This window comes from Watersipora subatra, chromosome 3 (assembly GCF_963576615.1).
Source record: "Watersipora subatra chromosome 3, tzWatSuba1.1, whole genome shotgun sequence".
Taxonomy (NCBI): Eukaryota; Metazoa; Bryozoa; class Gymnolaemata; order Cheilostomatida; family Watersiporidae; genus Watersipora; species Watersipora subatra.
Genome location: NC_088710.1, coordinates 48,120,080 through 48,146,706, shown reverse-complemented (window position 1 = coordinate 48,146,706; position 26,627 = coordinate 48,120,080). Strand labels below are relative to the sequence as shown.

The 26,627-nt window shown below is 35.8% G+C and overlaps 1 protein-coding gene across 1 annotated transcript in view; it reads right to left on the bottom strand.

Moving 5' to 3' along the window:
- The window catches only part of LOC137389710 (GATOR2 complex protein MIOS-B-like), a 40,512-nt gene that overhangs the window by 3,466 nt on the left and 10,419 nt on the right, over positions 1-26,627 (bottom strand). Inside the window, exons 6-20 of the mRNA XM_068075789.1 lie at positions 26,412-26,562; positions 26,169-26,261; positions 25,010-25,188; positions 24,302-24,440; positions 21,440-21,558; positions 19,462-19,596; positions 17,758-18,032; positions 17,470-17,610; positions 16,732-16,832; positions 13,940-14,130; positions 12,136-12,277; positions 9,685-9,823; positions 9,281-9,322; positions 7,387-7,558; positions 6,683-6,824 (exon numbers count right to left, since the gene is read on the bottom strand). Coding sequence (XP_067931890.1) covers positions 6,683-6,824; positions 7,387-7,558; positions 9,281-9,322; positions 9,685-9,823; positions 12,136-12,277; positions 13,940-14,130; positions 16,732-16,832; positions 17,470-17,610; positions 17,758-18,032; positions 19,462-19,596; positions 21,440-21,558; positions 24,302-24,440; positions 25,010-25,188; positions 26,169-26,261; positions 26,412-26,562 — 2,161 coding nt within the window. The remainder of the gene's footprint in view (positions 1-6,682; positions 6,825-7,386; positions 7,559-9,280; positions 9,323-9,684; positions 9,824-12,135; positions 12,278-13,939; positions 14,131-16,731; positions 16,833-17,469; positions 17,611-17,757; positions 18,033-19,461; positions 19,597-21,439; positions 21,559-24,301; positions 24,441-25,009; positions 25,189-26,168; positions 26,262-26,411; positions 26,563-26,627) is intronic.

Below are 26,627 nucleotides of genomic sequence, written 5' to 3'. Positions count from 1 at the left end.
GGAATGATTGAAGTGTGGAGAATGTCTAAGATGGAATAGTTCTTTTGCCATCCATTGCATTTGCACCATCTTTAGCAAGCATGAAACATGTGATATGGAAACATAGTGCATTATGCATAACAAGAACAACAGTAGGAAACAAAAAAGCATGTAGTTTCTTCTTCCAGAATAATATAGTACATGTATATCTGAAATAAGTTTGGTATGAAGAAGACGGATGACGTACATGACCCGAGAGTCGCGATTCTGTTGAAGGCAAATGCTCTTTTAAAGGTTGAAATCCTGATAAGCATTAAAAAGTTCTTGTCTAAACCCTAGATGGACCAATTTCGGCAACTTGATAGTAAATTGATAACAATTTGGTCTAAAACTAGACACATTAGGTCATTGTTAAGATATGCATAGTTGTCTGGTAATATGTAGGTTATAATTTTTAATTTTAGCAGCTGAAACTTACTGTAAAACCTCTATTTGAATGTCACCTTTATTTGAACGGCCCCTCGATTTAACCGCCACCTCGATTTAACCGCCACTTTCTACCGACATTCTTCAATGTTTACGAATCCATAATAGCAAGTGATCAGTAGAAAAGTGTCCACAAAATGGTGCTAATAATGACTTGGTTACATCATTAACAATTAATTCTTTCGTGGTTGCTGTTCCTATCTAAGTCCATTTTCTAACTCCAAAGCTTACAGTTTTTTCTTTAAAACTTTGAAAGCAATGCCATAGAAATAATTAATAACTGTATCCGGCTGATAGTAGTTCCATGTTTAACGGGGTCTTGATACTTCGACGTATGTAAAAAAAGGTTTACAATTACGATGGAGCCTGTACTACTATTTTCAGGCTAAAAGTTGCTAAAATTTTCGATTAAAAGTTTATCGTTTATTTTGTATAAAGTTTTCCTAATAGCAACGCGTAAGAGTTTTTCTCTGATAAAACATTGTTTAGATGCTAATATCAACTAGCTCAGCTATGCAGAAAAGGAGTTGAGGTCAGCAGACACTGGGGAAGGTATCGAGAAGCCAGAAGGAAATGAAATGGTTCCAAACAAACGCAACTAGTCGAGCAAATGATGCAAATATTTTTGTTTTTGCATGTATTATACACATCGTGTGTTTACATCACTTGTTTTTGAATATATATTTGTATCATTTGATAGATCATTATTATATAACTAATAAATTTGCTGATTTATAGCATATTATTTTGTGGCATCATTGCAGTTATCTAAACTCAAACTCGGCTTACAATGATCAAAGCTCATAACTACTCTTCTAGTGTACATAAAAATCCAGTTTTGGCTGCAAACTGTAGCAATCATCAATGAGAGCAATGATTGTTAAATATAGTTATGAAATAAAAATATGCATTCAAATTTAGAATGAAATAAAAAATCGAGCAAATTTCAAGCGATATTCAAAATTTCAAGCAATAGATATCAACTGGTAAAGATATTTCTCAGCTTCCCAATGCATATTTATTTAGAGATCTACGACAAGTTGGAGGCAAGTTATCAAATTTCTTGCGTCTAAAAGGGTTAATGTCGCTTCAACCAAAGAAGAGTGAAAAATATAGGCGACAATCGCTTCCCCCGTAAAAGGGTTAAATTTAGTCTCCCAAAAATCTGATGAGCTATTCAAATGTCACCTCTAATAAAACTCCGCTACAAAAAAAGGTTAAAAATAGAGCGCCATGGCATTCAAATAGGGGTTTTCCGGTATCCATCATTAGCCTAATTTTAACAACTGCATGACTTTTATCTATTCTTTTACCTGTGATTGGAATAAAATTTATCTATTCCTTTATCAAGGCTGATTTGCTAAAGCAGAGGAGATGGAATTTACCCATTCGCATGTGCAGCTAGTTTTGGTATTTCACAAATACAGTCGAATCTCGACATTCAAGGCAAATCCTTTCCAATATTTTCTACTTATGTCAAGGCCTTATAGATGGAATTGAGAAGGCATGAATAACTGGAGATAAGACAACAAGTCTTGAGTGCTGGAGATAAGACAACAAGTCTTGAGTGCTGGAGATAAGACAACAAAAGACATGACCAGGCAGAGAATAATAACAAGATGTTTTCTTTGCTTAGTGAGTAATCTATTAAAATATGCAATGTCAGATTGAGTCAGATTCTCAATCAAGATCGGACACGGGCCTAGGGCTAAGCCTTGCGCTAGTTCTCGCATTCTAAACGTATTAAAGTTTTAATGCTTTTGAACTTTGGAGGTAGAAAACTACAGCATTTAACAAGTGGTACTGGAATATAAATATAATAATCAATACTGCCATACTAATTTGCTCTTGTCGAGCTGGTCCAGTTTAACTTTGATCTATTGAAAAAGTATAGTGATGATTTGTTGATGAAAATAGCATGATGTTCATTCTACTGCTGTACCAGTTTTGTATCAGTTCCAGCTGCTCAATATCAGACCTACATAACAACTGATATGTTTTGACAGACTCGAAAATTTGGGTCAGCCGTGTACAGAATAATTGCAAGATTTTTAACGAGCATTGCTAGATTGTATTTGTGTATATAATAAGACTGCTAGCAAATGTGATCGTAAACAATTTGAATCGGAAGGTAGAAAATGTCGAGCCATTTCCTGTAAATATTCGGTATAATGACATAACGCTTCTCGCGGCCATTTTATGCCTTCATAAAGCTTGAGAACATCTTTGTCATATTTAGAGGTCAAGGGGGTACAGCTTTATTCTAATGTTATTTGGCAAAACAGTATTGCTGCAATAGAGCAATGACTTTTTCGTAAAATGATAACTGATGCAATAAATTTACCAAATCTTAATTTCGTTATAAATTTTCAAGCTTATCCAGTTATAAGTCGAACACGGATACTAAACATAAACATACAGCCAATTTTTGTGCAAAAACTAATCTTTGATATACTTGCGCTTATATTCATCGTGTTTGATAAACATAAAAAATGCGCAAAGAAAGCTCGATAGAGGAATAATTAGCACTGCATGCAATTATTGTTAATCATATTGCCGAGCCTATTTATCAAACAAAAATGTCGAGCAATTTCCTTTGAGTATTCAGTGTAACAACATAACCCTTCTTGTGGCAATTTTTTTTAAGGATCACTCGTAACAAAACCGTTTACTGGCTATCAAAATGATGAAAGAATTGCAGCAGTTGGCTTAAAATAACAGAAATCCAGCCAATTTTGAGGTGCTTTGTATAAAATTTCAGTTCAACAATAGTAGCACTGAACATGTTTCAAGGTCAAACTAAAGTTGCTCATGATTAAACAAAATCGTTGTCGCACAAATATTGTTAGATTCTTTATTGATTGATTATTGTAGCAAAATAATCGTCTAAAAATGAAGTAGCAAAATGAATTTTGGCTGAGCATCTGGACAGTTTTTGGTCAGCCACTAGGCATAAATTACTCACTATGATTGGTCGTTTCAGTTTCTTAGCCAAAATCAGCTGAGTCACAAGAACTATGATTTATTTCCTGTTAGAAACTTATGTTCTGGATATATAAAAAAGTCATGTAATTCAACTCTGTGATGTCATCAAATCAGCTGCAACCTTCTCTTATAAATTGACTGACAACAGTTCGAGAGGTTTAGCCTACAAACAATTAGCCAAATCAAGAATTTATTGTCAAGGATGTTTTAAATAACAGCTGTGTTGGCAGCTCACATAGAAGCACATTTGTCTTTTGTCAATAATTAGTGAGTTCACACCTTGTCATTGATTACTATTTGAAGTTGTGGAGGCCCGATGATTGAAGAGATTTTTTACCAAACTGTAGGAAAGGTGTTTTTGTGTCACAATTTAAGTTATCTAATCCATTTTTAATAACTGGAATATTTTGCTGCTAATAAACGCATTTGACGCCCTTGTGTGTTCTGGATGCCACAAGTCATACAATCTACATGTTACAATATACAAGTTTTTCTCAAGTACTATCGAGTTTTTCGAGGCCAGTCAGTTGTAGCAACTTTCACCAGAATATCAAAAATGTCTTTCCATACAGCAGCCCAAATTAGAAACACTGTTTCACTACTGAAATGATAATAACATTAGCTTCAGCAGCAGAGATCAGAGTCACCCACGAGAATTATTTCTAACATATGGTATTAACAACAAAAAAGAGACTAACAGCAAAAACAGGAGTACGTAAGTCGCTTGGACAGATACGTTTTTTTCTGTTGTTATAGTACTACTTACCGCTTGAAATACCAAAACAGATTTTTAAAAACCTTCAAACACATTCGCTAATCTATATATATATATATATATATATATATATATATATATATATATATATATATATATATATATATATATATATATATATATATATATATATATATATATATATATATATATATATATATGTGTGTGTGTGTGTGGACAGGTCTATGAAAGCACATGGCCTTGCCATCAGAGGAATTTGTGTAGACAAACGGGAGAAAAAGATAATATTTAGGAGAAGCAAACTGCGAGGCTACCGGTCAAGTAATCTGATGTGAGGTGAACAAACACAAGGTGCTGAATGATTGATAAGACTAGGGAATAACAAGAAGCTCATATGTAAACAGGAACCATTTGATTAGATAGTGACTACTGCAATACCCTATGATTAGATAAGGAAGGATTGATGCACATACAGATATATTGTATGACTTGTGGCATTCAGAACACACAGACCTCCAAATGCATTTATTAGCAGCAAAATATTAGTTATTAGAAATGGATTAGATAATTTAAATTGTGACACAAAAACAGCTTCCTTACAGTTTGGCAAAATAACCCTACAATCCTTGATAGACTCAAATAGTTTTCCATGACAATGTGTGAACTCACTAATCATTGACAAAAGACAAACATGTTTTCATGTAGGGCTACACAACTATTACCCGACACAGCTGTTATTTAAACTAGCCTCAACAAATTATTGATAAATTTAATTGTCTGTAGACTAATTTTCACAAACAGTGGCTAAACACTATACAAGAGAAGGCTGCAGTTGATTTAATGATATTATAGAATTAAATTACATGAATATTTTATATATTCAGGAAACAAGTCTTTAACAAGAGATATATTATAATTATATTTCTACTATGAGATATATTTTTAATATAGGCCCGACATAGGCTCAGCAGTTACTTTTAAAACACCTTTTTCTATAGTCGACAAGGACAAAACTTTGACAACGAAACTGTTAAACGCAAAAAATTATCACATTAATAGTACACGCGTTAGTCTAACAACTTTTATACCGTGTTAATAAAATGAGCGATGTGAACAGAACTGTCACCTGAAAATTTTCCCGGTAAAACCAACAGAGACCTCATCAGACGGTTCACATGTAACTTTCATTATTTTTGAGAAAAAATGAACATTAAAAGAAAGCACGTAGATCTATAGTTTTTATACTCAAACAGAAACAGTTCGCAACATCAACACATACAAAAAGGATACGGAATTCATGAAATTGCTACCGAGTGCATCCAAACCAGTCTGCGTAATGCCCTAACATCTAATCAGCAATACAGTAGATGCTCATATAACGTATACCTTCTAGAACGTAAATTCCAGGTAACGTTAAAAAATTATGCAAAAATTTCGCTTCATACTACGTAAAAAATTCCATATAATGTAGTGTCAAGTAGGGGCAACTTCTCAAATTCGATTTTAATGATAACATATCTCGCTGCACTTGTGATAAAAAATGACGTAAGTAAAGCGTTATATCTATTGATGCAGGCGTTACAGCGTTGGTCTACCAATCTGAATGTCACGAGTTGGAAGTATCGCTAAAAGTTATCTTTTATCCTAACCTTGACCCCTAGATACAGATAGACAACCAATAGGTAGACACTCCCCTTTTTATAGTAAAAGATTTTTTTGTTTTGCTTTATTGTAGACGTATAAAATATTTGTTACGGTATTAGTTTTTCTTTCCAGAATAGACTTTGCTGTCTAGAAATAATAAACAAATCAATGAAAATTGACTTCAAATATGTGTGTTCCCCACCAACTTATAGCAAAATTACCGCAAGCTTTGTCTGCAAAACCAGTGAAATGGATCAGAAAAGGAGACAAGTTGTTGATGCAAACCTATAATATTACAGTTACGATACAGCCAACCAATTAAAAAGCAGTTTAGTTTTTTCTTTTTGTATGGCCAAAGGTTTGAGTTTGGGATGATCTTGGAATGGATTAGACAATTATCATGTATTTTACTGTTCTTATAATGTAAAATCTCCATAACGCAAACATTTCTGGAACGGATTATTTATGTTGTAGGAGCATCTACTGTAGTAGAGTTGATGAGACAACTCCTAACCTTTGGCATGAAGGCTCTAAACAAGGCGGGATTTGCGAAAGATTTAATTATTTCCCTCTTGAGAAAATACTTCAATTTAAAGAGATGATTTTCATATTTTTTGTTTGACATAGGCATGTGGTCCTCAAGCTCATTGAAAGATGCACTAATAACAATAGAGATCAATGAGCTATCCCATTTTTCTACAAGTTGACCATAGAACTCCTAAGTTATCTAATATATCTACCAGAATTGTGTGGTTTACTGCTAATGATTGATAAAATTTCTATAAAAACCTGCAATATTGATTGATTTCAGGGCAAGAGGGCAAGCAGCTGAAATGGCACTCGTGGTCTTACCTTTCGGGGAGTCTGCAGCAGAGATGCGTGATTGTCCTGCACTCTGTTTGATAGCGCTGAGAATACCAGAAGCTGTTCCCATGTACTTGAGACAGAGGGTACATCTGGGCAGAGGTTTCCTGCACTCATTACAGAGGGCAATCTGCCACAAACCCAAATCAGTAAATTAGTGGTTTTCCAATATCAAAAGCACAAACGCATCTTTTGATAGTCATTAGTTGGTAGTAGCTACTCTACCCTATGCATGTCTCCATCACATGACTTCGTGTCAACAAAAAGTTTTTTGAGTAGCTGAGTTATTTGTGAGACAAAACATGTTGAGTAAGTCCTGCTGATAACAAGTGACGCTATCAGCAGGACGTCGCTTATTATCAACTGCTGAAAAACAAGCTGTTATCAGCCTGATAACAGTTGATAACAATTGGCACGTTCTTGCTGACGTGCCAATTGGCTTTTTGGATAAAAAGTAACAGAAGACCCTGCGAGTCACCTCTAACCGGATAGATAACATTTGTTACAATCTATGTAAAAACTAAACAAAAGAAAGTGCTAATAGGGCCTGAAAACTCTCTTGCCCCAAAAAGCAATGTTTTATACATTTCACAAAAACAATTGCTGAGCTAGTCAATATCAGAAAATATCACCATACGCCAAACCGTTACTAAACACTTAAACCATGAGGTATCCTTGAAAGCGATATTGACCTTGACACTGTTGGGCTTCTGGCCATAGCCACCAGCGGTATACATTCTCCTCTGTTGCATTTGAAGAGGTGTGTTGGCCTTGTTACAGAAATTACAGCTGAGGTAGACTTGGGTCATGCCTTTGTGTCCGATTCTCTCGACAAACTCCTTGTGAAAGATGTCAAACTTGGCCCTACAATTCGTGAAATTCTTGTTGTCAGCAGCCATTTGACCTTTTGCCTGACGTTAAATGAATACAATAATGTGCAACATTACTTATGGGTTAATGGAGAGGTTGGCAAACTTCATTCTTCAGGCTGTTTGCAAACTAGCCAGTATTACAGTGCTGCTAATGGCTCCTTGATGTTTTTTTAATAGCATCCAGCCAAATCGACTCGTAACCGCTTTTCGCAGAAACGATTGCGCTAAAAGCATTCGTTGAAGGGAAACTTTCCATAGGCCAAGACCCCGAGTCCTTTGACTTTTAACGTCAATTGCCACACTCTCAGTTTCCATTATTGTTAGCATGTGCCAAAGCGCGTAGTGGCAATGTTTGCTAGAACTTATTCGTGTGAGCAGCTCTCTCTCGAAGATGAAATTTGGCAAGAACAAATTGCAATCTCAGCTAACAGACGAGAAACCTAAATAACCTAAATTGTTGTTGAATGTTTCCTCAGTATATCCTGATGATGTTTCAATTGCAAAAACATATATTTCCAACTGTCGAATAATTTTATAAACTTTTCCAGAAAACCTTGGTTTCTTTTTGACTCCCCGAAATGGAATAGTAGTCTAAAACGCTTGCCGACCCCTAGGTTAGTATTTGACCCTTGCTCCCTTTATTGAATAATGGTATGCCATCCTGCTGGCCAAGTATCTTACATAGCACGAGCCACTATTAAAATTTAAAAGCCGTACTTGAATAATAAGTAAATCAGTGTTATATTTTAAATAGGCTGTGTGAAGATTACCATGAACAATGGGCGTTGTGGGATAGTACCCAAGTCTTGCAGCTTTAGCGCAATAAAACAACATCAATCTGTTATTTATTATAGCAGCTGTGAACATGTACCTTCAATGGTGATTGCAAAATGTGCTGCGGGCTAAAGGAGTAGATCAACTGTCTTTTTTCTACTCAACCTGGTTCAAGGCAAAAGACCGAGCATGCTAGGAATAAGCCAGAACTGTTTGTTTCTTATATAGCCAACTTACAGGTGCAGATTCCTTGTAATCCTTGCCTTCAGACCGGCGCCTGATTTGAAGTACAAGAGGCAATCAGAATAGCAACCACACTCACCAATCCTCACTAAAACCTAACTATCTAGATCTACTATGTCATGCTGTCGATTTAAACAAAAATTACAGATAATATGCATAAAATATGCTTTCATGCACTGTACTATTATTATTAACAATATAAAAATTTTAATTTTCCTTCAATTACAATGCTAGTAAATACAATTATTGCACTGCATTTCTAATCAGTGATTGATTTCTAATAACTTTTGACATCTTAAATGGGAATTGCGACACCTCTTATTGATAGCTTGACAAAAACAAGACTGCTCAGGTACAAATAACATGAATATTCAGTACCAAAATTAATTAGATAATTATATCTGTAATAAAAACTCGCTGGTCATTTTATTGGTTAACCTGGCAGATTAGGATACTATTACTACAATCAACAGTAAACATGTAAAAAAGTTCTATTTAACGATATATCAGCTGTTACAGATTCAGACATTTAAACTCCATATCACCATCGATACCGTCATCGATACCGAGACCCGGGCATCTCTAGTATTCATTGCTCCCATCAGTATTGCCAAAGATAGCGATACAAGTGTTTGCCTTTTGGCTGTGAATATGAACCTACCTATGTACCTACCTATGAATTTACTTATGTACTTACCTTAGTACCCACAACTTCCATTCATCTAGAAGATCTCTGTAACTACAACAGACAGGAGAACTTATAACAGCGAATATTCAAATGCTTTTGTGAGTATCTGAACTTTTCCATTAGTTGTGATGAATATCCAACACACAGTTAAATAATTAATAGCCACTACTCGTCTAACACTGGTAGTGGTGACACATTAGAGAAATTGTCCCATAACCACAGAAACCACAGAAAGTTGTTCAATCTACACATCTCCAGGAAGAGCATCATTACTCTACCACTAAACACTTTCGCATAAGAAAAAAAACAATTACTAGGAAAAAGAAAGGGCAGTCTGTCCCTAACCTGCTGTGAAAGTGTGCACCAAAAGGAATGCAAAAATAATGTGCGAGGGTGATGAGAGGACAACTTACTGTTCAATCCAATGCACAACTCTTTCATCCTCTTGCATTCTGCTTGGAAACGAGTGGATCATGATCAGGGTGGCTGTCTGTATGTCGCCCGTGTTATCTATGTATTTCTGTAGCAACTCTACACCAGCCTCCTCCAGTCCTATGTTGAGAGACAAGAGTCAAGCGATGCAGCTGTGAGAACTCTTTTGAAACAAAGTATAAATTTCAAATGCACTGAATGATAACTCAAATACTTGCGAGCTTATGCGCCTACTTTCTTTTATATTTCTGATGAATAAATACACTGGTACCACTTTGCATATGTTCAAACAGCGATAATACGTATAATAACAAAGTTTGAAAAACATTTTAAATAGAAATCCATTTACAATAACAAAAATACCTATAATTGTTGTGTAACAAGGTTTTATCAACTTTGCTACTAAAGGTGCATGATTATATAGCAATAGTAACAAATGAGTAGGCTAAACATTTTAAAAGCAGTAATGCATTGAATATGAGCCACACAATCATATTATAAAACCAGGTTCGACGTCTATTAAGAGAATGCAATAGAATGTACATACAAAGCTAGATGACCAACATTGGTGTAAGCTTATCACAGCTAGAGTGGGCAAAGCATCAGCGATCACATTGCACAGACGGCTACAACTTACTGACCCAACATGTGAGTTATTTAGGTCAGTAACAATTATTACATATTAGCTCTAACACTTAGCTACAAGCAACTATTTCATGGAAGGAGCAGTTAGAAATACAACAAAGTGAATTTCTAATAAAGTACACAATAATTTTTAACATGACTCCTTAATACAAGTCCTTCATATTATCTATTGAAAAAAAACCTTGGTGTGCTTGCTTCACCTTATCTATTGATTTCAAGCGATTTACTGCATTCAAATGGTCAATCTCTCTTTAATAAGTGATATTAAAGACTATATTAATAAACACTAGTTGACCATGCTAATGACTAGCTAGCTATAACCAATGGCTGCTCTACGATGAATTCTATTGGCCAGCATAAAAAGTAAATGATCCGCTAGTGTAAATAAGCAAACCACATGTCTAATCGCTTTCTTCACCTCAAAAGTGTGATACAAGAAATTTAAAAACTTCACGAGGTAGTAGATGCTATTTATTCTGGATCATTTCAAAATTAAATTTAAAATGGCATCAAATTAACCAGCCCTTCAAGCAATGTCCCATTCAAACACTGTTGATTAAACATTTTAGGGCTGCCTATGCAATTGTTCACTTAGCAGGAATAGAAACAAAATTCTGTTTAAATATTTCAAGCGTAAGTCAAAATGGGAGAATTTAATGTTTTGTTTATATATATTTAGAAATTGAATACTAATAAAGCAATTGTCACTTATTTATGTCGCCACTCATGCATGAGGGAGGAAAACGATAAAAGTATATTCCACAAAATTTCTGCCGATTAAAAAGGTTGTTTGCCACTTAACCGTCTTTACTACATGCATAGACTTTGGTGGTGTCACACTATCCTTAACACATATTTATTATTATTATTATTATTATATGTAGCCTTTGGATGAATCAAACAAAAACTAATTGATTAAATTGAAAAACAGGATAAAACCTAATGTTAAAACTTTATTATATACTAATAGTATTTTTAAAAACTCTTGGCATGATAAATTTTCAATTTCTCCATCATGAAACAGAATTTAGAAGTTTAAGAGTCGTCCAAGCAGGGGCGGATCTAGGAAAAAAAGTTCGTGGTGCAAAATTTGTGTAATATATCTAGAGTGGGAGGGGTGCGCGGGGCGACCCCCCCTTACCTGGCCCCGCGCTAGCGGAACTTTTTGAAATTTAGGCATCTTAGAATGAAGGAGAGGTGTGTTTGAGCCCAAAAAAGTGTAATCATTTATTTGCAGCAAACAACAAGTTTAGAGGTAAAAATTGACATTAAATATGATTAATTAAATTGGTGTTTTATAATGTTCCTTATACTATGTATATCATGTCTATGCATAAAAAAAGTTTCGTAGTATTAGTTACATAACGATGCTATTATAAAACAGACATATTAGGGCATACTTTTTTGAATTGTTGTTTTGTCGTCGAAAGAAATGATTCAAAGTTCATTCTTGACCTTTCTTTTGAGACATTTTGCTTTTAAAATTGCTTGTAGTACTTTTTTCGAAAAAGTTGTGGATCAATTGGGGATGTTTATTGGGACCACTCTCATTTGTTTATAAGCTAAACAAATTCAGGTCAATGTTATTAAAACTGGTTTGTTATAACGAGCTCTACAAGGCCGTTTTTGTTCATTTCCTCCCAAAGCAAGTTATCAGTGAAATGAATTGTAATTTACTCAATTCTTGATGGATTTTAAATCTTTTTTTTAAATTTTTTGCCACATTTATGGTGGTGCATTTGCACCATATGCACCACAGTAGATCCGCCCCTGTCCAAGACACCGACCGGTAACAAGCACCCCAGAAAGGTTGCCCTCGCTGATGACCTCTGCCTGCAATGATGAGATATAAGCTCTGAGCTCGACATCCGGTAAGAAGATACAGGCGAATGCTACTCTATCAGCTATGGAAATTCCAGATTTGCTGCTCTGCAAAATAGAAAGACACTTACATACGTTAGAGGGCCATGTACTACGCCAGCACAATCCCTATACACTAGTGGGCCATGTGGAAACGTGGTTACAAGCTCTTAAAAGCTAAAAAACGAACAGTTAATCACAGCCATCACGAAAACGTCATATATTGGAATCCCTTTCCAAAACGGCTCAAATGGAACGTAGCTGAACAAGATGGCTTATGTTTACACTTTCATGCAACCTCATTCGTCAAAATATTTTCACAAATATACTTCTCGCATTCAATAAAACCATGTCTATTGTCCTTACGCGTCTGTTTCATTATCATTGTAATGCTGTCATTTTAAGCACTGATATCTCAAAACCTACTGTAAAAAATCGTTTAATTTTTTAACCTTAGCTCCAAGGAGTGCATATCATCCTCTGACAAACATGACGAGATTGTTGGTCACCTGTGATAGTCGAAAAATGCTGCAAAAATTGTTTGCCCTATTTGGCAGGAAGTATAGGTCACATGATCAGATTACGACTAGATGATTAGATCAAGCTGAAATAAAACTGTGAAGTAGTGAGCATCTATACTTGATACGGGCTTTTCGGTAAAACCCATAAACTAGTGCTACGAGAAGTTTTATATTGAGCCTTTTATTGGCTTTTAACAATTCATGTGATAACATCACGTGTCAAAACAATAACCAAATTTTTTGAGTACGTCAGAGAAATAAATTGATTCCTATGGCGTTTTCGTGATGGCAGCGATCAACTGGTCATTTTTGAGCTTTTAGGAGCTTGTAATCACATTTCCACATATTTTGCGCCTACATCACAGCAGAGTAAGACATGGTGAATCTTTTGATACCAAATAACTGTTATGTGAATTTTGTTGCAAGTCAACCTTTAAAGCCTTGGAATCAAGTAAAACATAGGACCTTGAAGTGTCTAAAAAAGCAGCTAAGGCAATTGCAAATACAATTTTTTACTGATCATAGTTGCGTTCTCATTGACAAATCATATTGTAACACATAACTACAAGTCCCCAACGCGTGTGATCACAAGTAAAACTAACATTTACCAATACAAGACACAAAATGGTTACCGTGTATCACAATGGTTAACTGATGAGTGTAAAAAGTGTCCATTTTCAGCAGTTTGTCAACAACCTTTTCAAACATATGTAATTATCACCTATGGGTTGCTAATGGTCTTTCAGCTGATGACAATAGAGTTTGAGGAGCATCAACCGTTACTCTGTACATGTTGGTTATTAGGTGAAAAATATATTTTGTTTTGATTTTTTAATGTCCTATTTTTTTCTAGTCAAACGTGGCACGTTGACATCGCTGTTAAATATGACTCATTGTACCGATAGCATGAACTGTGAACACCCTAAGTATGACTCATTGTACTGATGGTATGAAATGGGACCACCCAAGTATGACTCATTGTACACCCCAAGTACGACTCATTGTATTGATGGTATGAAATGTGACCACCCTAAATATGACTCATTGTACTGATGGTATGAAATGTGAATACCCAAAGTATGACTCATTGTACTGATGGTATGAAATGTGACCACGCTAAATATGACTCATTGCACTGAAGATTTGAACTGAGAATTGTACCCTGATGCTTCCAACTCAAACAAGTACGGAAACACATAGGAAGACTTACCAAAATCTGATCATAATCACTGTTGCTACAAGTGAGGAATGCAAAGGTAGCCCTGAGATAAGGATTGTCTATCTTGTTGTGCAGCTCCCGACACTTGGACAGCCATAGAGCATTGTTAGTTGTGTTGATACCAGCCAATGCCATGGCGACTATGCTGAGGTTAATCCCTTTGTTTGTCTCATTGGCTATTGCTGAAAACCGATCCATAAAATTACATAGTAAAAAAATCAATCAGATGACAGATAGATGGTGTGATACTGGTGTCACTGCATATAAGCCTATGTCGTATATAAGCCGATCCTAGAACAGCCCTGAAGTCAGGGAATTTATAAGAATTCGCATAAAAGTCGACCCTATAAATCGTAACACACCATACGTATCTATCAAAGCAAAAGTTGCGAAAGCGGAGCAGGTTTTGAAGGCTTGTTTTTGAAGTTTTGCTTTGCAAAACACTGCTTTATAGCGATTTGTACTTCGTGATGATCAGACGCATTACAGTTAAGTGAGTTTCACAAATTGTAGATAAATTGACTTATGATGATTATCTATTGCGCAATAGTAGTAGTGACAGCGTGTATTTATTTTTAACATTAATAATAATGCTGTGAGCTGTAGTAATAATGGTAACTCGTCTGACTCGGAACATGCTCAACTTTTCAACCATGATAGTATGAAGAGGACAAACAAGTGTCCGAACTCATTCTGCCACACATTGGTGGCCTTTTTATGGCATCAGATGATATCTGATGCCATAACGTGCCAGATGCAAAATGACATGACGTAAAATTTTATGCTCATTAATTTGGATAAATGTTATGACAACTTATGCCGATGTCAAATATTTGGTTTTACCAAAAATTTAACAGTCTCAGTAAAAAAAGTTATTTGGTAGCAACAGAGTTGATGATAATGGTAACCAATATTGTTATGTTTCACTTTTATTAATAACGATAAAATTAATAATGGTACGGAATGTCTCAACATTTGAGCAGTAGTTGTTGAAATTAGGTTAGCATAATGTCATTTCATTTGCTTTCAATCAGAGTTATGCGCGTATAAACCGGCCCAATAAATTATGTAAAAAATTGTTGCGTTCTAAAATAGGCTTATATGCGGGATATACGGTATTTCTACCATATATATTCTAGAATAGGCTTATATGCGGGATATACGATATTTCTACCATATATATTCTAGAATAGGCTTATATGCGGGATATACGGTATTTCTACCATGTATATTCTAGAATAGGCTTATATGCGGGATATACGGTATTTCTACCATGTATATTCTAGAATAGGCTTATATGCGGGATATACGGTATTTCTACCATGTATATTCTAGAATAGGCTTATATGCGGGATATACGGTATTTCTACCATATATATTCTAGAATAGGCTTATATGCGGGATATACGGTATTTCTACCATATATATTCGCCTATACTGACTTTAAACCTACAAATATTCATCTAGCGAAAAAATCAGCTAAGGAGTGCATGAGATCTCAAAGAGACAAAGTCATCGATACCATAATACTAAAATAATAATAATGTCATTGATATCATGAATCTAAAATAATAATAATATTATTGATATTACTAGTTTTTAATAAACACATTCATAAAAACAGAGACTGAACTAGACAAAGCTATTTCTAACAATTGCATCTTGAAGAACATCAATGAAGAACAATCACGTCTAATTAAGCATAATATATTTACTCTGGGCGGTGCCATTTTCTTTTTCCAATCACCGATCATAATAGCACTCTGGGAATGGTTAATGGTTCACATGAATGTAAGTAATAGTGCACATGCTGGTCATTTGAAATCAGTTTTATTAGTTTGAAGGAGTAAAATAAGGAGAAATTCAACCACGCTTTGCTAATTGAACTATTATCAAAGCATTGCAAATTGACACTGTTTTTACCAGTTAAAACCACCCTATGGTACTTATGAGAGCGATTTATGTTAAACATTTTATAAAATTCTTCATTTTCTGGCCAGTTTTTCAAAGGTCAACCCATATGTGAGATCAGCATATATTGGAGTATGCATGCAAATGCTTTAGTAAATTATTAATGCATGTATTTGCACTAAAGCAAATATTAATAAATCGCAAAAACCTTTGACTTTCGAGCAACACGACTCAACAAGTGTTAATCTCCCACGAAGCAGTAACTGCCATTGAACAAACAATATGAAAAGATATTTCTTGTGACAGCAGCCATATAGCTCAAAACTTATCAATTCTAGCTGGTGCCCAAATGGGAAGGCCATGCAAGGTTGCCTTACACCACGTAGCTGCATAAACAAAGGCTTTCAAGCGCCCGCAGTCAGCGAGTCATAATGCTGATAGTCATATTTTTTTCGCGAGACTTTATATGCACTCACCACTTGTTACTAATACCTGCCATGACTGTATATTTACCAATAAAATGGGAGTTCTCAACATTCACTCTTCTTAAATTTCATGGCCCAAGAAAAGATGATAGCGATAGACAAATACACTGTTTGATACCTATTAAAATGAAAAAAACGAGAAACTAACAGAATTAGCCGAAGAGCAAAAGCGTTAGACCTCGTACCAACACCAACAAAAGAATGTGTCAAACGTATTGGTTAACGCCCGAGTAATCCTCGCTCCCAATGAACTTTAAAGTTATTTTTGATCTGCAGTTATTCTTATTCTAGTTTACCAACATTGTTAATACAATATTATCATGCCCATGTGAAGGGCAAAGATCGGTGGTAATAAAATTTACAAGACAGAATGTCAGACAGACGAACCATATTCAGAGCCACGATTCAGAATCTTTAGTGCATCGTCAATCTTGCCATGAAACAAAGCAATGGCAGTTGCCTTCTCATAGAAGCCTTCCTGCTCTAACCTGAAACAATAACTGGTTATTAAAGCAGAAATTTATGAAATAACTCCATTTATGCTGTTAAACTCGCTGCAGAGAAATCAATACGGGAGAGCGCCAAACCTAATCCTCTAAGGTAGGCTGCATACAACGAGTCAAATCACCTGTCGAATTTGTTGTATCAAAATAAATATTCTATGCTTATTATTTCCTTATTTCTAAAAACCAATTAAAACGAGGGGTAAAAGTCATAATTACTAAAGTGAAAGCATAAACTTCAACCACATGATTAGAACAGATATAAATGTGTATAATGCCATTCAGGCATTGCTGAGTTTTTAACAATGCATCAAATAATCTAGAATTATCTTTTCCTGACATGAAGTATACAGGTATATGCTTAATTTATCTGGAGGACGCAAATCTGAAATTGTCTTCTCCTAGCAAGAGGTAAACATTGTAAAAATGTAAAAACATTTTTCCAGATTGTTTTTGCGTTATATTTGCCACTTAAATTAATTAGGCTGTAACCGTCAATTTGGTTAAAATGCGCTACATCGAAGTTTGTTTACGAAAGTTTATAGCACTAAAAATGGAGAAATTTTAGCAGACAAAAACATAAACTTAAAAAGAGAATGGAGGAAAAGCATCAAGAAAAGACCTGCTCGTCACAGCTGTTACATAGTCCACCGGTTCACCGCTTGAAGGCATGTTTAAATCCTCAGATGTCTTTTGTGAAATCTCAGCAAAATTGAACGACTCCAACCTGCATGGCCACTGACAGATCTTCAAACATTTACCTCTAAAACAATGTATGCTCACAAATATTTACATATATATGCTAATGTTAGTGCTTGTAGCAGCATAAGTAAAACGCAATCAAAGGCAAACAGAAATCATGAAGCATGTTCCATGTCTGACAACGACATGTTCCGTGTCTGAAACCGACCGCTCAATATTCTCGTAGTGAACTAAAGGGGGAAGAGTCTCATCTGCTGAGCCCTGCCAGTCGATAAATATTTTATGAGAGTTCAGTTTCTCCAAAACATGCTTGGCGCCTATCAGGTGGGTATTAGCTGACACTCCGTCTGCCCCAACCTCAGGCATTGAAAAGTGGCCATCAGATTCCACTAGTCTAGTTAGATGCTCCGCCCACTTCCATAGCTCCGTTTCTGGCTTGTTAGGCTCTATTTCAAGTGATATACTGTTGTCATCTCTCAAGTGCTGTTAACAAAATACTTTGAATATTGACTGCTTTAAACTCTAATTCAACTTATCAACTCCAATTTGCACAAAAATCCCCAGAAATGTCTTATTATACAAAACAATTTTTTGTGAATGTTAGAGCAAATGATCCACATAACCTCGCCAAAGCACCTGTAATACTTTTAACGAACTGAAAATAGCTGAACATGATAATGTATCAAAAATATTGATTTACCGTAAAACCCTATTTGAATGCCATTGCCTAGTATTTTCAATCCTTACCCTATAGTGGCCTTTTATTAAAGGTGACGTTCTAATAGAGGGTGGCGCTGCAATTTTTGGCTAGCTTGTTAGAATTTTGGGAAGTTAAATTTAATCCTTTTATGGGTGAAGCAATGTTAATGCTGCCTATAATTTGCACTCTTCTTCGGGTGGAATGACATTAATGCCGTTCGTTCTCAGCATTTTTGCAAAATTGTTTTTCATATACATCGAAGTATCCACCAAGTCAAACCAGGAACTACTATTAGCCGGATGCAGTTATTAATTATTTTGATGATGTTGTTTTTAAAGTTTTAAAGAAAAAACTGTAAAGCTTTGGAGTTAAAAACCGGACTTTGATACGCCATAACAATGGCTGCTATTAAGTTGTATGGTGTTCCTGAAAAATATTCTCATTAGCTAATCAAAATGCTTGAAGGTCTGATTGTAAACCACATGATGGGCAAATCTGAAAACAATGGATTGGATTTGGATATTTCTAACTTAAAATTGGAGTGAGCTTCTAATGATTGTGACGATCGATCTTCTCAGGTACACTCAAGTGTACCTACAGTCATGGCACACTACAGCAACAACGAAAAAAGTGTTATAGATGTAACCGAGTCATTATTAGTACGATTTTTTGAACACTTCTACTGATCACTAGCTGTTATGGGTTCGTAATGATCAAAGAATGTGAAAGTGGCATTCAAATAGAGGCTTTACAGTATATGCCATAAAACCTTACATGGAAACCATGGTTTCCATGTAAGGTTTTACCATGATTTAATGGTAAAACACTAACAATGATTGAATGAAAATGTTTCACAGGCCGGTATTAAAGCAATGAAAAGTCTAGGCAATGACCATTGACATGAAACAGTCTGACATAAAACTACAAGACAAAAATAGCCCTAGGAGTCAGACTGCTCATCACAGTCAAGCACACTCTTTTAGCTAACAACTAAAAGTTAGTGGGGAACATACTGTCCAGTGCAGTTTCACTAACAACTTGTAACGTAGAACACTGCTAGACTACACCGAATTGTACAAGGAACCAGACTGTGCAGCTTTTTAATGACCCATTGCAGAATCTCAATCCTGGTAGTGCTGTAAGTCGCTGGGTAAATAAGGCATACAACCAAAAACAAATACTCGCAAAAATACATGTAGGATGGTGACATACCTGAAGGCCATACATGTTGATAGCTCGGCTTCTCATCACAGAGCTAATATCATTGCAGTTGTCAAACTTGAAGAATCCCAACTGCTTGACTTGAGAGAAACACAATTCTTGGGCAGTGCCACTAGGATTCATATCCTGAGGTATACAAATAAACACCTCAAAGCTATAAAAGGTGTTCAACTAATAGGCTAATAAAAACCTTGACAATGATATATATATATATATATATATATATATATATATATATATATATATATATATATATATATATGCTTGCTAAGGTGCAAGCCTGCTATTATACCCTTCGCAAAAGTTGTCAGCAATAAGAGCCAGCAATAGGTATTAGCAATAGGTATTAGCATTAGGCGTCAGCAAGAGGTGTCAGCAATAGATGTTAGCAAAAGGCATCAGCAATAAACATCAGCAATAGGCATCAGCAATAGGTGTCAGCACTAGGTGTCAGCACTAGACGTCAGCCATAGGTGTCAGCCATAGGTGTCAGCAATGGGAGTCAGTCATAGGTGTCAGTAATAGGTGTCAGTAATAGGCGTCAGCAATAGGCGTCAGCAATAGGCGTCAGCAATAGGAGTCAGTCATAGGTGTCAGCAATAAGTGACAGCAATAGGTGTCAGCAATAGGCGTCAGCAATAGGAGTCAATCATAGGTGTCAGCAATAGGAGTCGGTCATAGGCGTCAGCAATAGGAGTCAGTCATAGGTGTCAGCAATAGGAGTCGGTCATAGGCGTCAGCAATAGGCGTCAGCAATAGGAGTCAGTCATAGGTGTCAGCAATAGGTGTCAGCAATAGGTGTCAGCAATAGGTGTCAGTCATAGGTGTCAGCCATAGGTGTGAGCAATGGGAGTCAGTCATAGGTGTCAGCCATAGGTGTCAGTAATAGGCGTCAGCAATAGGAGTCAGTCATAGGAGTCAGCAACAGGCGTCAGCAATAGGTGTCAGCAATAGGTGTCAGCCATAGGTGTCAGCCATAGGTGTGAGCAATGGGAGTCAGTCATAGGTGTCAGCCATAGGTGTCAGTAATAGGCGTCAGCAATAGGCGTCAGCAATAGGAGTCAGTCATAGGCGTCAGCAATAGGCATCAGCAATAGGAGTCAGTCATAGGCGTCAGCAATAGGCGTCAGCAATAGGAGTCAGTCATAGGCGTCAGCAATAGGCGTCAGCAATAGGAGTCAGTCATAGGTGTCAGCAATAGGTGTCAGCCATAGGTGTCAGCAATGGGAGTCAGTCATAGGTGTCAGCGATAGGTGTCAGTAATAGGTGTCAGCAATAGGTGTCCGTAATAGGTGTCAGTAATAGGTGTCAGCAATAGGTGTCAGTAATAGGCGTCAGCAATAGGCGTCCATAAAAAATACATCTCAAGTAACTTCAAGTATGGATAGTAGATAATTTCTGTCATTGCTAATCTAAACTATCTATATCTATTTTAGTTTTTAAAACAGGATTACTGCCGAACTACTCTATAGAGTAAAAAATTCAAACTAATTCAATTATTTTATTATTTACATTACATAATTCCCGTATATTTTCAGTCATTTCAGACCAATACTATCAGGTACAAAGCAACGTCAATGCAACTATGGAGAACTAACTTAAGTTGGAAGTACAGACCAAGTGACCAATCACTGAGCTTTCACATAAGAAACTTCTACTAATTACTAAATGGTTTACTGAAGAACTGAAATTATTATTATATGCACATTAAAAGCAGGAATCAATATAAAAACCTTTATTGCTTCAACAAGGTTCCTTACATCGCTTTACTTTCAAGTTAGATGTACCCATATTAATTTATTGTTTGTTCTTCTACAAAAGGCATTATTAATTAATGGCTGCCATACAACAACAATTTCACACAAAATACTGCAAAACACAACATAATAGAATGAGAGGCTGTGATGGTCACTCATACGATCACATCTTTTAAAAAGACACGGGCGGAAGATAGAATAATAACACTAACCAGAGCAATTCTTTCAAACATCCGGAGGTTACATACGCCTGCATCGACATTGATGCTCAAAAGCCTGTTCTCATCAAACGGGTGCCATGCAAATGATGCTATTTGGTCACGATACGGAGCTGCAATAAACATTTGTATATGATAGTCCGTAAAAATACGCACCATCTCACACTAAATGTTGCGTGCTGTCTTGATATTTAAAAGATGCTCAACTTCAATATAATTTGTGGTCTGTAACTATGATACTCAGCTTAACTAACTTGGTTTAAATGAAATAACAAACTGCATTCATCTCAAATTGTCAAATAGAAAATTTGGAAAAGTTAATTACAAAACAGTCTAGTGAGAATATAGTGCATACTTACTAATAGACTCATACACATTCTTAAGGCATAGGCTTAAGGTGGTTCACTAATTACAGTTAAACTTCAAGTGTTACAATGTGAAGTTATCTTGTGGCAGTTAATAAGTAACTAGAGAAGACAACTCCGAATTTTGACTGCAGTAATTGACTAACCAATAGAGGGTATTGAATGAAAAAAACAAATCTTTGCTGCCAAAAGTAACATGTGAAGCACACACAACGCCGCTGTTGCTTTTGAATGTCTACTTGACACAAAAACCCCTTACTCAGTAACAAATCGGATGCCTCCAAAGTGCTTATGTCATAATATTTCTGTTGATTAGCTTATCCATTGCGCAATTTGATAGATCCTGCGCTCCAAAATATTCTCAAGTTTTCTTAAAATATCTTTTTGATAGTTTAATAAAAAACATGAATGCAAATTGTAGGCATTTTGGTAAAAAATCATTATGAGGATATACAAATTTGTTACAATTGAGAGTAACTTACTCATGGAATAATTATAAGTTATTGAGTATCCTTGCATAGTATTGCCAATATAGTTACAGTCATACTTCAACTTACGAGCTTAATGCGTTCCGAGACTGAGCTCGTATGTCAATTTACTCGCATGTTGGTGCAATTAATTTATATATAGAACAATTAAATATATATTGATTGGTTTCCATACTCTAAAAAAGGCAAATAAAACACTCAAAACAAGATGTTGTAACAGAAAGAACATGTTGGCTATTGTCCTTACGTACTACATGCTTTCAAAAAGCAACAAATAAAAAATAATGCAAGAAAATGTGATTAATTAAAATGTAAAATTAAATACATACAATAGCAGTTAACACTCGCATTTGCCAGGGAGGGAGATATAAGTTATCCTTCGTTACAACAGTTGACTTTGATAAATTTAGATTTTATCAAAGTGTTAAAAGACAAACTTAGAAGCAAACCTAAAAGCAAACTTTCATTTTCAACTAAACGTAATTAAAATTTCTTCGGCGTTCATAGTTTGAAATTTCTCACTGGTTAGCGAGAAATCTTTCCTTTTTTTCGCTTTCACGACTAGCCGGCCGTTTTAAGATAAACCTATCTAAGGACGTTTGCCTTTGTCGCCCTTGCAACATGTTGCGATTAGGACGAACACAGGTGTCGTCACAAATGGTTAACACACGACCACTAGCCAACTTGTCCGAATGTCTATTAAACAGTTTGGATAGATAGCGCCGGCCTTTTCACATTGCATCGTTTCAGTTACGCTGTCACCGGCCAATTGTTTGTCCAATGCCATCAGCGGTCGTGAAGATCGCTGCACCGTTTAGAAACTATGGCTAATCCTTTTGCGAACTAAATGCCCTGAATATAATCCTTCTGTTTGATAATTATGAATGTATTTCTGTCATATTGCCGAGCTATCTGAATCACGCATACACATTTCGCATATTTTTCAATACTTTTCCGTTTAATATCGACTGTTATTATTTGCTTTTTCTTTGTATTATCTTTCATTTTACTGGCAAACTTTCGGTCTACGCACAGTACTTTTAATTCACATAATTCTGCACAGAAAATCGTGCACAAAAAACACGGTACAACAGTATAACCTGAGCAGTTGAAAAATACAGAGTGATGCTGTTCTAATAAAACACCTCCGGCATACTTGGCAACTCACTCAAGTGCTCGTATCTCAAACATGGCTCGTATGTTAGTGCTAAAACTTGCTAGAAAGCTGGCTCGTATCTTAAGTTTCTCGTACGTTGGAGCACTCGTAAGTTGAAGTATTACTGTATGTGGTTAAACACTTAATGCTATGGGCAATAAAATATCACCAGTCAATTTTCTCGTCGGGCGGATTTTTTAAAACTTACTTTATGATAGCCTTATATTCATCATATAACCAACCTTATTGCGAATATAACTAGGGATGCGCGGCTATCGCACCTGATATTCTTTGAATATTGGCAACGAATGTAAGTTTGCTCTGTGCCGCTGCCAGGCACTATGACCAATATTACAGCCAAGTTTAATATCACTTCAAGCCTTTTTTGCTTTTACCAAACTTGTTCTGATATTTCAAAAAGCTCTACTATTAGTGCAAGATCTACCGTTATAACTGCGCCTACAACTATGAAAACATTTTTGTCTTTTCATTGTTTCCCTAAAAACACTTAATAAAAATATTTCCTGGGCAACAGTAAAAATGCGAAGTCAGCAGTATTTGAGTGCCCGATCACGCAAAGAGCAGAAAGTGGAATACAAATCAAAATTTTTTTGCCAGAAATCAGAATATAAAGTTTATTCGTTATAAAGTTTGTAGAAATTTCATGTTTAACCTGCTTGAATACCACAAGTAATTCCTGTGAATTTGCTCTGATAATATAAATGAATGATATCTACTCCTAGCCTTTCTCTCTGTCAGAAGTTGACCACAGCTAAGAAGATGGTTAAATACATGCAATAGATAAGTTCAGAGGATTCATGAACAAGCAAGGGAGTTGTCAACTCACTTTCTACAGGTCTCCCACTGACGGTAAGGTCATATTCATAGTCTCTGGTGAAAGAATGCTGAATGTCGAATACCTGAATGGCTGTGCTATCTCTGCTCAGACATGCGAGTAGTCCAGACCTCTTAGGGCACCAGCCAATCTGTATTATTACCACATATAATCAGTGTATGTACATATGAAGCCTTAGCTAGCACATACAATCAGTGTATGTACATATGAAGCCTTAGCTAGCACATATAATTAGTGTGTGTACATATGAAGCCTTAGCTAGCACATATAATCAGCTTATGTACATATGAAGCCTTAGCTAGCACATATAAGGAGTGTATGTACATATGAAGCCTTAGTTAGCACATATAATCAGTGTATGTACATATGAAGCCTTAGTTAGCACATATCATTACTTTGTGTCTGCATTTTAGATAGCTAATACATCATATTCATCCGATAGCTAAGATACATACTGCATAGGAAAATATATTCAACAAGCTAACTTTACCAACTTTATTGCTTTGAATAATGGCAAGTTTTTCTGATAACTTCAAGGAAAAAGAAAATGGAAAAACAATATTTAAATTACATTCACGAGAAAGCCCTGTTTTGAATTGCAATAAAACCTTGCATAAAATTCAACATTTTAAACCCTTTATATGTCGTTTCTCGTTTCATTTTACAGCTTGACTACCATGACAACAAGCGAATACATACCTTTACAATGGGTGCTTTTTGAAGAGGCAGCGTATGAAGTGCTTTGTTAAATGACCTCATATCCCAAATGCATACTTGATTCTCTATAAATGATGCTACGCCTCTTTCCTCATTCTGCGGGTCAACGGATATGCCATACACCGCCTTTGTCTGTGTTGTCTTAACAAACTTGCATGGGTCTAAGTGTAAAAAATGGGATTCATGAAGGAGAGCTTGAGAGGACTAACCACAGGTAGAAGGGGAGATTAAGCTGTTGAATTACTTTGTAAAAAACAAGTCAATTTAATTTCAATGCGTTTTAGAAAGACAGCTTTTCTTTTTTGCTTACACATATGTTGAAGTATCATTAAAGATCTCTAATGCGCAATCAATTTACATTTACAGTGATCTTTGGACGCGCCTGATCAAGAGAAGGTATGTAGTAAATAGTAAGAAATAATCCCTAATTCTGCTAAACCAAAAGACAAACAATTCCAAAAACATAAGCCTCACTATTTCACCTTTTTTGTATTTTATTCCTAAATTTGAAGGCCTGTTAACTTGTTAGAGCAGTGCTTCTCAATTATTTTCTGTCATGCACCCTTGGACAAAAAACATCTCATAAACCCTCTGCACTGGAACTATAAATAATATCATTTGTCTATCAATTTATTTCAAGTACCCTTATGTATTATTTGGTATTCTTGTTAACGCTAAAGAAAAAAAATATATGGACCAACTTACAGTGAAAAATAACTTTATTAATTGTACAAGAAAAGATTCAACACTTCAGACTGCTGCTCCGCCCATGGTGCACACGCTTAGTGCTAACAAACCCATACGCCCCAGAGTGAATGTTCCCTGCGCACACTCTGACAATGAGAGGGCCAAAGCCCCTAATGCAGTGAAAGTGCAATTATGCTTTATTATGTGACAATAAAAAAATCAAAATAAACAAGTATGTCCCCAAAGGTCAAATGTGCCTCTTGACAGAGTTTTGCATCACCCGAGGAGGGGGTGGGTGCCCCACGATTTAAGAAGCACCGTGTTAGAGACTAATAAAGATTTTAAAAACAATGGAATTCATCAGAGCTACCATAGATCTGTCCAAACCATCACTAGCAACACAGGATGGTAAGCAAAAGGTTTGATCAAGAAGTTATGTACGCGTGTGTCTTACCTCTTATATCAACCACTCGTAAGTACTTGTTCATGCCTGTAACTATAGTGTTGGATGAAGTCCATGCAAGGGAATATGTTGCCTCCGAGGTTCCTAGAGGAAAGAACAAAACTAAATAATAAATTACATGAATAAAAGCAGATTAATAAAAATTTTGATCAATAAATCAAACCCTTTCGCCTAAAATTTCTTTATTCTATGCGTACATTCCTTGCTTTCATCTATGGAGAACAACAAACTTACCCAGTTCAGCGATTGGCTTGCCTAGCTTAGGTTCATCTGAGGATATGCTATATTTATCAGAGGAGGAGAGCGATACATCCGGTGCTATCCTAGTCACATCCCATATCAACAGACTGGCATCAGATCTATATTTATCCAAACCTGCTGCCAGCTGAAAGTAATGTATATATAATAAAATTAACTTAAGAAATTGTCTAAAAATTCTAGGAATTGCCT